The sequence below is a fragment of the Scleropages formosus genome, chromosome 12 (genome assembly GCF_900964775.1).
Source record: "Scleropages formosus chromosome 12, fSclFor1.1, whole genome shotgun sequence".
In the NCBI taxonomy this organism is placed as follows: Eukaryota; Metazoa; Chordata; class Actinopteri; order Osteoglossiformes; family Osteoglossidae; genus Scleropages; species Scleropages formosus.
The window spans coordinates 1,247,448-1,263,976 of NC_041817.1; the positions used below are offsets into that span (position 1 = coordinate 1,247,448).

General features: G+C 39.3%; 1 protein-coding gene across 15 annotated transcripts in view; it reads left to right on the plus strand.

Moving 5' to 3' along the window:
- LOC108927927 (bromodomain adjacent to zinc finger domain protein 2B) overlaps nucleotides 1–16,529 on the plus strand; it is a 72,719-nt gene that overhangs the window by 30,737 nt on the left and 25,453 nt on the right. For all 15 annotated transcript variants that reach the window (XM_018741558.2, XM_018741567.2, XM_018741564.2 and 12 more), the window contains exon 3: nucleotides 11,976–12,110. In XM_018741558.2, coding sequence (XP_018597074.1) covers nucleotides 11,978–12,110 — 133 coding nt within the window. In that variant the 5' untranslated portion in view covers nucleotides 11,976–11,977. The remainder of the gene's footprint in view (nucleotides 1–11,975; nucleotides 12,111–16,529) is intronic.

The following is a 16,529-nucleotide window of genomic DNA, read 5'->3' on the forward strand; positions in this document are numbered from 1 at the left end:
TTTCTCCGGTGCAGTTTCAGGAGGGACAGACAGCTTTTACAAAATGTATTTCTGAAGGGTTGATGTCTGAGAAATGTGCTCTTGGTAATTAAAAGCCTATTTGGAGAAATTGATTAAATTATGCTAATGGAGGGCGATAAAAATCTGGAAAACTGAGTTTAAAAAATGACTGCAAAGTCAGTGGCTGCCATTAGAGACCATAGTGTTGCCCATGTACATCCTGAAATGTCAGTGCTGGTTTCCCCATGTGAGAGTGCTCCAAAGTGCTTTGCCTGAGCTTCTTACGCTTCTGCTTGTGGGGGTATTTCCAGATGTTTAGAAATGAATGGGCAAAGGAGCAGGTGCCGATCGAAAATAATTTCCCAACCCACGTGTGAAATGCAGTCGCTATGTAATTAACAGCACATCGATCTGGTTTGGCATAGCATGTTTGTAGTGCAGGGTTTTTTTATTGAAGGCCTTATTTTTAACAACCAAATTGAAGAATTGACTACAACTCAACTGTGGTTTTATTTTTTATTTTTAAATTTGGTGCTGTGTGCTTTCCTTAGGCTTATTTCTGTTCCATTATTAAGTGACACTAATTTTTGTCATTTAAATTAGGACTAAGAAAATTGGGTCAGTGAAAAGACTGCTTATAAAAGAGGACAAAGTACTGCTGTTTACATGGACAACTAAGGAAGACTACCGTATCTTAAGCTCTATTCTTGAATTCTTGTGGCCTCTTACCTGTTCATTAAGCTCATCTCACACACACTCACTCACTTTCTGAACTGCTCGTCCCATACGGGGTCGCAGGGAGCTGGAGCCTACCCGGCAACGCAGGGCGTAAGGCCGAAGGGGGAGGGGACACACCCAGGACGAGACGCCGGGCCGTCGCAAGGCACCGAAGCAGGACTCGAACCCCAGATCCACTGGAGAGCAGGACCCGGTCCAACCCACTGTGCCACCGCGCCATCAACTTTATATAAATATGATATGTAATTGAGTTTTGTCTTATAAACCAGTTGTTTGTGTCTGTATAGACTTACGTTTGTATACTGCTATGAGTTGTCATTCTTTTTATTTAGCTAGAATTAACACTGCAGTTTTTCAAGGGAGTGAGGTACCTCTGCAAGTGTGTAATGAGATGTCGTGTTGCAGCCTCCGCAGGCACGGAAGAGCAGAGGCTCTTTTAGCATTTGGTGCATCCACCCTTTGCCATTGAGCATACACACATGCACAGTGTTGCTAGATGGATGTTGGCTGCTGAGGCTGGGTGAGATCATGTTCTTTCATTGCAGCCATTCTCTTCCTCCTGAGACATGGCTCCTTGAGATCTTTAGTGGTTCTGGTTGACCCTAAAGTTGATAAGCTCAAGGACTTTCCAAGTGAGGCCCTTTCCCACCAGAGTAACCTTTACACCAGTTTTCTGCTATAACACTGCAAGTTGTCCTGAACTCAAACTTATGCTTCCCACAGCACTTGCCTGTGGAATGTGTTCAGGTAGTAGACACCCTTTCCATCCCTACTGAGTCATACCTCAACCAAGAAGATTGCTGGGTCCTCTGGCTGAGGAAAGAAAGCCTGCATCTATTTGCCCTTTTCAGGATGTCTCGTTGTCATTCTCCTCCCTTAAAAACACATTGAGATCGATGGCTCCAAAGTTGAGCACCATATTCTGGAGGCAGAAAGCAAGCGCAAGTTTCGATTCGGCCTTTGCGGGATCTATGTCCTCTGTGGGGTCAAGTTTATGAACGCTGGTATGAAGGCCAAAGCAACCCTATGCCCTATGTAGGTGTTATAGGAGTATATACTGTGTTGTATTCTGTTCATGGTTTTTTTTTTTTTTTTTTTTTTTTTTTTTTTTTTAAGAAAAAGACTTCTGGAAATCTTTAGATTTTCTCTAGAAGGTACATAATCTTGAAGGCTATAAGATGCTTTGTAATTCATTGTAATTGGCTTTGGTTTTGTTGTCTGAGACAGTTAAGTGAATACAAACATACGTAAATGTGGGATATCTTCTTAAAATTAAATTACAATTACACAATTCCAGTAATTGGCTAACACATCCTGAGCTGAAAAACAACCTCGTCCTTAAAGACAAGCAGTCTGAAAGCAGAAGTTTTGCGTTGAAGAGCCATGTAGGTTCTAGTCAGCTGTGACTTAACACAAAGGATTAACACCATCTTTAGACCTGTGTAATTCTAAATAGCTACATTTTGCAGCATGGAATTGTGTTCCTTTTATGTAGTGTTTATTAAAATATTGATTTTTAGCATGAAAAAAGGTTATTTAAGAAAAATTAGCACAGTCGCTAATTTTGCTTGATGGAATTGATCTTTGTGTAGACATTTTATACTGCAAACATAAGTAATTAAAAACATAATTAAGTACTCCAGAGTAGTCCATTTTAGAAACCTGTTTCAGAGGTAGTGTTTTTATTTGCCTGGTTAATCCATGTAGGTGTTAATCTGCAGGCAGCACAGTAAATAAAATTTGCACAATTGTGGTGGAACACATTGATTGCTTTGTGTTTACAAATGGATAAAGGAATAGTATGGTAATTCCAGCATTTAAAGTTGTTAATCTTGTATTTAGTAATTTTGTGCAAGTGTACTGCTAGTTGCTTCTTGTTACATGCAAAAAAAATTTCCTATGGTAAGGCCAATGCCAATAACTGCAATTCCTGCATGATGATACTGCTGCAATTGTTCATTTGCAAAGTAAATGTGCTAGTATATCTAGCAAATATGTTGTCTATGTCAGTAAAGCAAAAGGTTCTACTATAGTATCTCAACAAGCTCAGGCACTGCAGTATTTAAAACTCTATTCTGTGCCGGTTGATTTCAATAGTTGTTAATGATCCAATGCTAAAAGGGACATTCCTGTAAAAAAAAAAAAAAAAAAAAAAAATTGATGTACATTCATTTCAAGGTCACTGCCTGTTAGGACAGAAGAAGCAACAATCAGGCTAACTTATAAAGAATACCAATACAGAACTTGTGCAGTGGGGACAAAATGTGATGAATAGAATGTAGAATTTTTTTTTTTTTTTTTGGTACAGTTAACATTGATATTATGGACCGAAGGCCTGCTGGCAGCCGTGCAATTGGACTAAATGCTTCCACATATGTGGTCCTATGATTGGTACTGTTTTAGTCAAATAGTTGGGAATGGCCAATATACAGTTATTTTAGTATAAATTTCTTGAAATAACATGTTGCACATTAAAAATAAAGAGAATGAATTTGAAAACTATGGTTTAAAAAAAAAATTTTACTCCACAGGAGCATATCTGTGCTTTCCTCCAGATTTATCCATGCCTGATAAAGAGAGAATGGTCAGGTGTGACCATATCGTTTAATATACTGATGGACAGGAGTGTCTTAGCATTGCAGAACTCTTACTGGTGGTGTGGTTGCTGACAAAAGCTCTTGTTTTGTGCAGCTATGTATGAGTTTGTTGCACTATTTGTTCTGTGAACCTGGGTTATTTTAAAATAATTAATTCTTTACCTCCTGTAAAATAAATGTCTAAAACTGTGTTCCATCTATTTTATGCTAATGTGTGCAAATTGTGCATCATGGGCAATTTCACTGTTTTTATTTTCCCACACCAAATTACAGAAAACTGGAAAGCTTGACCTTTATTTAAACTTGGGAATATACCATATATCTTTTTCTGGCACCCCGATGTGTATAAAAGTTTGTGACTTATTGACACTAAAAAAAAAGAAAAAAAAAAAAAATCACCTTCTGTTTAATTATATTCAGTGCTTGTCTTATGTGTAGCTATGCATCAGTGGTGAAATTTTGCTCAAGGTGTCAGTACATATGTACAAAATAATCTTTACATTAAGTCCTCAAAGACTGCCTTCTACAATTTGCACCATTTTTTCAGCTTTGCTGTATGCCATTGTTAATAGTACTCATTTGTATTTGAAGAATTTGAAATACAAATAAACTAAACATTCTTAGTTACAGTTCCTGTGTTTTGTGTTGTTCGTCTCACTTGTTTGGGTGCCACCATTAGATACATGGACAGTGGGTGACATCCTCTGTTAAAGTGCATCACAGTTTGTTTTATTGCTTCATGCCTCTTTCCTGTCCCCTTCTGCCCCATCAGACTGACTCATGATTTATGTGTTGGGTTCCCTTGGTGAGAAGAGTCCATCCAACAATTGAGAAACCCATTCTGGTGAAATTTACCTTGATCCTGGTTGAATTTGTTTTGCCTGCTTCAGCATTTGCGGGGGAAAAATATTGAGGATAGTTGTTTGCTCATTTTATGTGTATTGGTAGTGATGAAGGCCATTGTTTCAGGTAAGACAGGACAGGTCAGTTATTGGCGCTATGAACACTAGAAGAGCTTCTTTGTTCAAACCTCAGACGTGCAAATCATAGTCTTTCCTGATGATGTCATTCTCTGGCAATATTAGCTACACATTTAACACAATCTTGTGACCTCGGAGGCTGTACACTGGCTGTATAAACTATCCAGTGAACACATTCTCCCGAACCCATCATTTCACTGCAAATGGGTCCATGCACCTTTGATACCCTTTTATTCCATGCACACCATTGCAAGTGGAATTTGCTTTTGTGTGATCCTCAGAACATGCACCTGGAACAAATCAGTTATGACTCGTAAAGGGAACTACCATATTTGTTCTAAGTACTTCATGTGAACAAGATTCATGTTACAGGTGGTGAAAAACATGTGTAGTTCACCTTACCCAGGAATACATCTTACATTAAGAGCAAGAGCCAGTGTGAAATACAGCATGTAATGTTGGTTTTTTTTTTTTTTTGGTGTGTGTTCAACACTAATCACTATTCTCAAAAGGAGGGCTCAGAAACCACAAATCTTCTTCATAAAGTGTACAGTAAAGAAGACTGCTGAGTTTCATGTTTTGAGACCATTTTTGTGATCATACAGGAATCTTAGACCTGTCTGCTATTTACACAGCTGTTTATAAAATTCTTATTTCGGTAGCATGCTCCTACATTCTCAGATTCCAAGTTCCAAATAATTCAAGTTTTTTTTTATTTTTTATTTTTTTTTTTATTTTTTAAATGATGCACTGAACATTTCACTTTTTATGGAGTCTTGTTACTACTTGCTTAATAGACTTTACAAAATAATTTCTCAAAGAATACCATGAGCATGCAAAGGAAACGTTTGCTTGTGTTATCGCTAGGTGTTTCCTTCCTGTTTTAATGACAAAAACATCTGGCAAAAACAACACTTTATTGCAAATTAGGTATAATGACATGTAAATAAAAACCCAGAAAACAAGGTCAACTGAATGTGTTTAATTGCATTAAAACTTAGTTGAATAAATGATGTAGCAAAATTTCAGTCTGTTTTGCAAAAGCAAGACCGTAATAACTTCCTACTGTATATTAGCAACAATTGTCAATATTCATTCAGTAAATGCATGTAATAATGCCTATTCATCTTTATTCCTTGGGACATGCAATAATTTCTTCCAAGGTGGGGAAATTGTGAAGAAGGAAAAACAGATAATCTGCAGCAGAATGTGTGCAAACAGTGCTGGACACTTTCAGGCCACATACATCCCTGCCAGTCCCTCAGACAACAATCAAATGTTAAGCTGAGCGTGTGGAGGCCCTTTGAGAAGCTGTCATTGTTCTGGCCCCGAAGAAACGGCTGCTTTCTCCCCTTTTGTCTTGGTTTTCACATGTGAGCTGTCCACACCATGCGGCCCACAGACGGGAGAGAGGTGCTCCAATCAGGAGCACTCGGGTCCTCTATCTGTCCCTTTTCTCCCTAGGGCTGTCCTTTCTTCCCTCCATCCTTCTTTAGATTGAAGGGGACACCCCCACATACACATTCACGCACGCACACATGCACGCATGCACATTCCACCCCGCCCCCGTTTCTCTGCAAGATCTATTGATTTAGACCATGTGAAAATTTGATGACTCCTATTATTGTACAGGACGGGATGGGGGATGTGCCCTGGTTTTGAATGTTCGAATCCTCCAGGAGGGAGATTGTGTCATCCAATTTATAGTGTGTGTTTTTACTGCGGAGTGGAGGGTTTTATTGTTCAATGAAAAGAGGGACTAAAAAGGCATATCTTTTCTGTTACAAGCAAGCCTTGAATTTTTTGCAGATGTTTGCAAACTTTTTTGTGTAAAGAAGAAATAGGGAGGAAAAAAACAGATCTATTTTGTAAAATTGTTATAGAACAAAACAAGTGCATAAAACAAATACCATTCTTTTGAACAGTGGACAATGACCCACCTGTCTGTTGCCATGATATGTGGTTACCTGTTTTTGAGATGGAATGTGCCCTCCCCACTGGTACCATGTACAGTGTAACATGATTGTAACTTGGTTATTTTAGATGCTTATTTCTTAATTTTTCCTTATCAGCAACAGATAATCGTTGTGATGTAGCCTGAGGGAGAAGAAACACTTGAGCAAATGACTTAGGAGTAAACAAGGAGAAAGATGAAAATTTGTGTAATGTACAGCAATAAGGGAGTGTAATTATCTCTAACAAGCATTGACTTGCCATTCTGTCTTCTCATTCTGCATTTGGAAGCTGCATATTAACAAGGATGTGCACCGTCCCTACAAAACATGCTCTCCTGTATAATGGAGTTTTCTAAATATAACCAGTTAAGGGCAGATCTGAATTTGCTGCTGCCCATAATGAATAAGAAATTGGCTTCCAGAGAGGAGAAGCAGAGTGGCAGGTTTCTCAGCATTTGCTGAGATGCATACTTATTTTTTTTTTTTTCTCCCGAAGTTAAGCTCACCACATTTAAGAAGATTCCATGATGATATACTCGCCAATGTAACGAAAAGCCTTGTAGCTCATGAGGGAGACATTTTTGCAGATTGTTTTTTGGCAAAGATCAGGTATCAAAACGGCTCCTAATGAGGAAGAGATCAGCAGACATTGGTTTCTGTTTATTTGTATGTCTTTTGGTAACATATATATAAAACCCCCCAATAGGTAATGGGCAAAATGGTGCTTTGAAGACTTGCAAACATTTTTTTTTTAAACACAGAAGTTTGGAGTTGGCTTTTTGTGAAATTTGCTTGTTAGTCATCATGCAGACCCAAAAAGGAGATCTAATGGGGGCCAGCTGAGATTTATAGCCCAAGACAACTCCATCCACCAGCTCCTGTGACTCTTAATCTTGTTTGGACAGAAGGCAGCTACTTTTTTTATCTCGGCTTTCTACTCAAAACCGAAAAAAGATGCCGTCAGATGCAGCCGAACAGATCGGAGGATGAATGGGAGTGCTTGTGTCTCCTTCTACATGTCTAATTAAAATCTGCAGGGACACATATTTTATGGTTAGTGCCTCCCGTCGAAGGGCCAGGAAGGAGGCAGCAGGCCCAGGAATGTGGCTGTGATGGATGTCATTCTGTATCGAACGTGTGGGAATTCCGTGTTCCAGACCCACGCTCTGCTTGCGTGCTGCAACAAACGAAAAGGCCCCTCCTTCCCACTCGAAACGAAGTGCCTTTTGCATTTCTGCTGACGGACAAATGCGTCTCTTCTGCTTTCAGAGTGTTTGTCATGTTAAACTTTCACCCCATTCCTCAAAATGGATTTGCCTCCCAAACTCTCCTTTCCTTTCATCTGCGCTAACTTCATTTGCTACACTTCCCCACTCAGTTGAATTACTTTCCTCCTGTGAAGTCTTTTAAAGTCGTATGCTTTGCACAGGAAATTTAGGAAAGTCAGTCTGTCTTACCCCCCCCCCCCCCCCCCCCCCGAGTTCAGATCATTCATATGTATTGATCTTAGCATGATTTCAGCTTTGTTGGAACCTTATATTGAACCTGCTCTGTGATGTTGTATGAAGAAAAATAAAAGAGAATTATACTGCAGAAGAGGTAATGTTTCAACACAACTGCTCCCCCGGTCTAAAACCTCATACAAAGGATTGTGTGAATGCTTGCACAGTTTCCGTGCTTGATTTATACCTATGCATTTCTGTAAAATTTCTGAAGAAAAATTGTTTACCGAAAAGCACAAAGTAATGCAATAATCAGATGTATAATAATTTCAACATGACACTTATTCTGTTATGTAGTTGTCACTTTCATCCAAAGGAGCAGTTTAACTTATAACTGCTGCAATTTGGGATACAACAGAAGAACCTTTAGAATTTAAGTCTGCACACCTTGGGGCACATGTGCCTCTCTGAGATGAAGTTTAGATGAAATTGCACTAAATTGGTAGTTAAGAGAAGCAAGTAGCCCACTGTTGGCTGTGTTTGTGGTCCCTCAGTTGTAGTCCAGGTGAAGCACTTTATCGTAGTGGAGACTCTTATGTACCTGTGCCACAACACTGAGGGCTAGAGGGATGTTGTCCTTTACTGAACACTGAGTTGCCATCTGCCACCAGACCTGAGTGGACTAGGCTTGTTTCTGGGCTGTGGCCGCCAAACTCCACACTGTTGCCAGGTCATTGGAAGTCTTTTTGTCATGCGTTTTGTGGTGTCAGTGGAGAAGTGTTAAAAGGTTGTATGAGGTGCTAACTCATTGTAGCCTCTGTTTGCAAAATCAAAACAAGGTGTCTGAATAATTTATTATATGTGCTGGGGAAATGCATGGATTATCCTGTATGATTTGACCCCCCCGTGTTTTTACTTCCTTGCTGTTGTATGTCCCTGTATCATTGCGATGAGATCTGTTTATTGCAAGTTGTGAAAGTATGCTGATTTTGGAGGAAAAGCCTGGACATTCACCTTTATTCTTTCATGCTATAATGTTCACTTTGTGTTCTGCCACCACCTCCTCAATGTGGACTTTTACCCATTAATGGATGGGGCTGTTAATCATTGTCTTGGGATTCGAAGCAGGGGAGGAAAGCAGTTGTCATTTTCGGTGGTGGTTCAGACTGAAAGCTGAGAGACACAGCCAGGGAGAGAGGGCCTTTGGAGGAGGATGGAGATTCGATGCTCGGGGGAGCCTGACATTTAGATGAACTGGTGTAGTGACTGAACTTCAGGTGCACCCGGCAACATTGACCTCAAACCCTCTCCATTTTCACCCGCACGCAATCGGCTAATCCCAAAGGGAGTTGTTCAGAGGAGGCAAACACAAGTAAATCAAACGCTGTAACACTTAGCTTCCCTAACTGGTTTCATTTCATCATTCTTGGTTATTTTGTGGTAAAATACTTAAGAGAAAGGAAATTACTTATTTTCCTTGAATTCAAAGCAGTGTTGGAGTGTGTGTTTCTCCCTCCCTGCTCCATGTAGCCAATATCTTCCCCCCACCCTGACTGGTCCAGATATTTGTCCTGTTCAGCAGAAGCCCTGCTTAATTGCATTTAGCGGGACCAGGGGACACTGGTGGTGATTTGTGAAGGTAAATGGAAGCTGGTAGTGTCACCAGGCAACCATGCAAAACGACAGCGCAGACCAGCTCACGATTGTGGAAATCCACTCATAGGAATAACGTCAGTGGGGGCTCATCATAAGGCCATTAGGGTCAGCAACGATGAATATGCTCACAGGTCTCATTTCCTTTATTTACAGAGGAGCCAAAGTGTGCTGCCTGTTTATCAGATTTTTTTTTTTTTTTACATTTTTAGTCAATGGCTAAAATAAGAAAGGTCGCTGCCTCCACAAGGAGAAGGGTGACACGGCCGTGAATGGGTTGCTGGGGTTGTAGAGGGGTGGGTAGTGTGGCCACAGCCACTCCCTGACTTTGAATGGGGTCACAGCGCTCTGAATAATACTCTTCGTCCTGCCTGCACCTTCCATTAGCTTGAAAAGACATTGTGTCTGCACTCTGATTACTGCTGATCCATGCTGATGACTCTGTTGCGGGATTATCGCTGTTAGCATCGGCCATCTGTTACAGAGGCAGATAATAAGGAGCCGGGCAAGATGCGCGGCAAACCAGCCAGGCCTGCAAAACATAAATAAATAAATAAAATAAAATGGCAGGGTGTGGAGGGAGAGGATGTGACATTTTTCCCCATAAGCAGCAGCATAATGATCCCTTGGCATTTAAGTAATCAGTGGCATTTGGAGGTGTGTAACATCGCCACATTGTATCGTTAAAAAAGTGACTGGCTATATATCCGTGGTATATTTTTCCGAGGGGCCTTTTCTGTTCACTATCTGGCAGCTGCATTGTGTTTCATAGTAATATTTGTCGACGTGACTTTGATTCCAGCGGAGTCATGTGTCCCTATAAATCATTCCCATTCCATTAGCATATTCTGCCCACCCCCCTCTTTCGTGGGATCCGCAGTGTGCTGTTTGTAATGGCTGTTCTATGCGTGCGGCATCCTGTGTGCTATTGGAGGGCTTAGCATTTGGTCACACACCCAAGTCAAATTAATTTAACTGCTTGTGCAGATTATACATCATGCTGTATTGCTGCTACTATGCTGTGATGTTAATTACTGTTACAATCAAGCTAATTCTGATGCTAAACCCATTTTAATTCCTAATAATTAAGTCAATTGGTTCCTTAAATACTGAAATGTATTATTATTGTTAATTACTACTTTTTTGCATATCTTTTTCTGCTGTTTAGGGTATTTCTTTCTGGATCATTTAAGAAAACACCTGTTCCCTGTTTATTTCTATATACCTTGTCACGTAATACAAGAATCTTGGTTTTAAATCAAGAAAAACAAAATTTTGAAGTTGCTTCTTTACCCTTGACACAGTGCTAGTTGTATGCAGTTATTGAGAAACCAACAGATTTTCCCAGGACTGTAAAGTTACGTCTTAGTGGCCCACTTTCTGTAGGTTTAAGTATTTGTATTCGTATATTAATGCTGTGTCCCTTTGAAATACCATTTTATAACCCCCGATCTGCTTGTTGTATTGTAGTTGTTTTAGTGAAACATCAGGGTGTGACTGGTAATTATTAAGCAGCTTCATTGTAAATTGTAAGGATGCAGTGATCACAGCCATGGGGGAGGGCTTGTGGATGACACTTTGCACCACTGCAGTCTCTGCTGCAGGGAGGGATGGCCGCACCAGCATGGCCCCGGGATGCAGGCGCCTCGTCGTCATACTGCTTTCAGGGTGGGGCCCATTACTTGATATTCACGGGATGGCTCTTGTCTCCCAGATTTAATCACTGGTACGGCTTCTGCTGCTGTGTGGCGAGTCGCTGGGGAGATTTACAAACTGTTTATGTGTAATGATAGAATAACAGAAGCCTGCTGTAGAGCAAAATCCAGAATCATTCCTTGCTTTATGTGTGTGGTTTGAGATGTAGATTTGCATCAAGGCAGGTTTTTAAAATAACCAATAATTTGGCAGAGGGGGAAACGATAAAAAAGGGTAGTAAAGTAAACGTAAAAAAAATGGTTTAAAGTCTTAATCTGGGTGACAAGCAGGCCTCTTGTGTTCCTGTGTACAGCATTAGCTGTGATTGAGAGGACTGTTTATGGAAACACATGATGGAGAGCAGCTCCTGTCACTCCTGCAAAGTTTTTAATATAAATCTCACTGCTATTAGTACTTAAGGATTCAGGGGTCACTGTGGAAACTCTGCATTGAAATCACACCAGCATCAGTGTTACAACTAAGCTTGTTCTTTTTTAATGTATTCTCATGCTCCACATGGATTTTCCTCTGCACGCATGCATGTGTGTAGGCCTTAGTGATAGTTTGTTTTGTCATCTGTTATGATTGCTTCACTATGATCTATATTTTTGTCCACCTAAATCTACAAAAACAGCAAATTCCTTTCAAGTACCCCCAAAAATGTCAGTGGAGTGTCTTAGAAAGACACATCCCTGTCTTTGTTCTGTTGCTGTTTTTAGGAAAAAGGACAAAACGGCTATGCTAAGTGGAAATGTGATTTAAGGTAATTCAGATGTGAAGTGAGTCACAGTAGGCTGTGCAGAGAGGGTGTGTGTGTGTGTGTGTGTGTGTGTGTGTGTGTATGTGTATGTTTTCCCTTCCCCTTCTTTCTTTCCTTCCCTTTTGTAACCATGTTGATTGGATTGTGTTTGACAGATATGGAGTCTGGAGAGCGGCCTCCGTCCTCCGTGCACAGCACCTCCTCCGCCGCTGCCTCCTCCCCAGCCCCCTCCTCCAAGCCAGGCTTGGTCCCAGTCCCTGCCGCCCTCAGCTCCCCTCTCAACACCTGTGGTAAGAAGGGTCTTTCTGCCCCTATCTCATACACAGACACACGCTATCTCAGTTCGCTTAACCCTACTGTGCCATTAAAAACACTGACAGAAACAATGTAGAATATTGTCAGAGGTTTCTTACACAACTCTACACAAATATATTGTCACATTCACAGATGTAAGCCAGCAATCTATGACTTTAGTTGCAACTTTATTGTATGTAATCATTACTGACGTTTGATAGTATATAGCTGCTACTGTGTTCATGTCAGTGTTGTGTAAACAGAGTACAGATGGCAAGATTTATACTAATGTTTTATTGTAGTATTTACTTTAAACTGAGAGTGAGCTCAAGCAGTTCTTATGCTCAGATGTGTAGGAAAATTAGGATTTCTCCACTTTCATTACATGGGTATAGTTAACCCTGAGAACTGTTTTTGTCCCAGTTTTTCTGACAGTTGGGGTGGAAACTGAAAAGCTGTTGCATTAATGAATATCAAACAATTTTAAAAAAAAAAAAAAAAAAAAAACTGGCCCTTTGAGACGTGCACCTTGTGGAAGCCTCTTGACAACCTCCGGCTCCAGTTCGGTTCGTGTGATTTGACATTTCTGTCAGGCGAAGAGAAGGACTCGTGGTCGCCAGCATCCCCCGTTTTCTTCGAATACTAATTGTGGTCAAAGCTATTATGCAGCAAGCATCGCCGAGGCGTAAGCTGTCAGATTACCCTGACCAGAAAATAACATGCAAATTTCTAAACTGTGATTTGTGATTTTTTTTTTTTCCCCTTCCTTCCCTTCCTTTTTATGATACAAAGAGGCAAGAAAAACATCCTGTATATTTTCTCATGCTGTTACAATTTACAATGAAGAACCCATTAGGTTTCCTCATACATTATGCATTTTACGCCCCTGCTCCATACATGCTCTCTGATTTTTCTAGATAAGCAATTTTGAATTTGCCACTGAATTAAATGCCAAAGTACACTGGTTAACTCCAAGGTTACATTGAAGATTTCATAGTAAAGCAAATTGAGTTTTGATTTGTCCTCACTGTGCAATGCAAAATATGAATCTCACCACTCCCTCAGTACATTGATTTAGTATCTGCCTCTTTGTTTAAATAATTGAATCATATACTTGCATGTATGCAGGCCTTACCTGGTTAACTCAAATAATATCTACTTAATTGTCACATGTAAAGAATTCAAAATGCAAAAAAGCATAGTTTAGAGTATTTTAAGTATTTGGGTGACATAAGTTACATTTAAAGATGTTTGGGTTTTTTGTTGTGTAAAATACCACACTTAAATATGAGTTCTAAAGTATGATATACCTAATATGTGAAGTGAAATATTATGTCTATAAATACGTATATTATTGTTATGCTTTGTCACAGTCAGGGTTGATATTTAAAGGATTAATTCCGTTTTTCAAAGCACAGCAGGTATAAATTAAACAGTTTCTAAATAAAGGTTAACAAAGGGATTATATTTTTACTATGTTAACATGAAATAAAGTATCTGCTATTATCATAGTAATATGGATTGATCTAAAATAACATTTTGTAAATGCTCAGCATGTTGCAAGGGATGAAGTTACTGTGAAGGAATGGTGCAGTTTTGTCCTGCTCAGTTTTAATTAATTTTGGCACGTCATGATGATTCATCATTCACGTATGCAATTAATATGCAAAATATTTATAGTTCTGCTTTGAACTATATGAAACATATGAAAATGTGCCAGATGAATTATCTCTATCCATGCAACAAGCAACATGTTGAAGGAGCATCAGATCACTGCAGTTGATGTTGAGGGAGATGTACAACGATTATGTAGGTGAAATACGATAAATATGTAGAGCTAAGGAGTGATGCCCTAGCTGTGTGTCTGCTCATGGAATTCTGGCTGAGTCCGGCATACATGTAGGGCACCCCTGTCTATAACCCACATCAAAAAAAAAAAGGCTTCTAAAGCAATGTCATCTGACTACAAGGTACAGAAAAGTATCACATAATCCTATATTTCTGCTTTGCTCTGCGCCGAAAGTCTGATTTAATTATTCTGCGGCTTGAACTGCATTAATATTAAAAAGGCACTTGCAGATGTCGCTCTTTGTTACTCGGGCAGCGGTGCTATAGAAACGGAAGCCGGCCTTTTGGGTAATACTTTCACTCACTTATCTCCGTATCGACTGCTTGGACTTCCAGGGGCCAGGCTCTAAATATTCAGCTTATTATAATTAGATTGAGAGTGTAGATTTTTTCCATTTTGTATGTAAACGTGCATGAAGCTGGGCACAATGAGGCCCTTTTTGTATCTCTTGGAGAAAATTTTCCCCTCCTGTCGGCAATCCGCGATCCTTTGTCTTTTTTATTCTTTTATGCCAGTTACTTGTAGCTGGTCCTCCAGGGTGTGAGATGAACAGCTTCATAAGCAGAAAGATATCAGCCTTTTGTAAATTCTAACCCTCTCCACAAAGTGCTGCAGTTAAACTGCTGCAAGTTTTTCTTTTTCCTAGATATTTTGTCAGATACATATTTGTATTTAAATAAAATCTTATGTAGGAATTCAGCCCTCCATTTTTAATCTTTATTATTTTTTCATGCTTTTTCTTTTGAAGTTCTCATATTTCTTAAAACACGTAAAGAAGCAAATATTATTCCAGGTTTCTTGTTGTATTGTCAATGTTACATTTTTGTAATAAAGGATTTGTTTTAATTACAATAAAGAGAAGTCAATATTTTACACACCCTTAAGAGTGTGGTTCTCACTTTTTTTAAAAGAAAAAAAAAAACTGCTTTCAATGCTTCTAAGTGTAAGATTAACAGTAGTGTCAGACTCAATGAAAACCATCCTGGTTTCTTTTATAGTGATTCTTTTAATGTAATACCATTCAGTCTTTTTAATGTAATACCATTAAACACTGGAATTTAAAGCCCCTTTCTGAACCACTGTGAGTGTAAAATCATGTGCAATGTCACTCCGTTAAAAAGACTGCTGCACACTTAAGTTGCTCCGTTTATAGACCAGTTGCAAACAGTGTCTATCCATAAGTGCTCAACTACCGATGGAAGGAAACACATGAATAGATTCAGGAAAGTCCCTAGTATGACAAATTCTGCTATATAAAAAAAAAGAAAAAAAAATTTACTGGAATTTTGGGTTATTTGGGCTTCAACTCATTGGAAGTTCAGCACAGCAACTCGGGAAATAATAATGTGTACATGGACTTCCCAGCACCTATTTCCTCAGTAATCTCACCATTTGAATTTTATTTTTCATCTGTTCTCTTGCCATGCGCAATTCAGAAAGCACAAATGCATATCTTTTCTCAATCGAAAAGACGTAACGTTCTCAAACACGAACATGGAGATGTTCCATTTACATTTCACATATGGAATTATCTGGACCGCCATCCAGCATGTTTAATGTATTTATGCACATTTTGGCTTGACATTTAAAATTCTTCATTTTGAGGTGTTTAAGACCTATCAAGGGAAAAATGGGCTCTCCAGTGCCAGTGGTTGCGTGCAACCTGTGCGTGCAACCCAACACAGAGAAATGCTGCCAGAGCTGCCTGCTCGGGCCTCCTCTTGCTTCTGTGCTGCAAAATTGAATTTGCATGAAATATGCACCTTTGCGGATGCATCCAACGGTGTGGGGAAGATTATACTCAACTTCGACATTGACTGCTTGCTCACATTAGCCCTTTATTCAGTAGTTGCTCACAATGTACCATGTAGCAAAACTGCTGCCCAGTGATCGTGATGAAGTAAACATTTTTACAAGCTTCTCTGCCTAAATTAAATAAAATGTATCAGAAGGAGAGGTAGATGTTGCTTTTGAGCTGTGTTAATCGAACATGCCTCCAAATAAAGCCTGTAATGCATTATAGTAAAAGTTTAATGTTTGTCAGGTAGAGAGGCATAGTAACGGCTTATTTGTTCATGTCGCTGTATATTCCTCTCCCCTAAACGACACAGGAGTAATTTCCCTTTACTCAGTGATGTCATAACATCTAATGGAGGATTACTCAAGAGTTAAAAAGAATTAGCAATATGAAAACCAAAGATGATGAAATTTTAAATGAACCCTTTGTGTCAAACAGCTGATTGAATTACAATATTTTAACTTATCGAAATATACGTTTTCAAAACTGTGTCAACAGAGTAGGTGGTCAAGAGACTGTGTTTGCACTTGGATTTTCCTGCATTCAAACATTAACATTCTTGCTGGTCCTAAAATATGAATGAATTCCCTCAGAATGGTTTCCCAGATTACCAAATCTTTTTCATATTTGCACAACCATGTTTAAACAGATCAAGCAGAATATGAGAGTCTTTACTGTTGGCTAATGTCTTTATTGATAATACATAAAACATTCCCTTACTAACTAGGGGTTGTAAAATCAATAGGGAAATGTTATGATATTAAACTT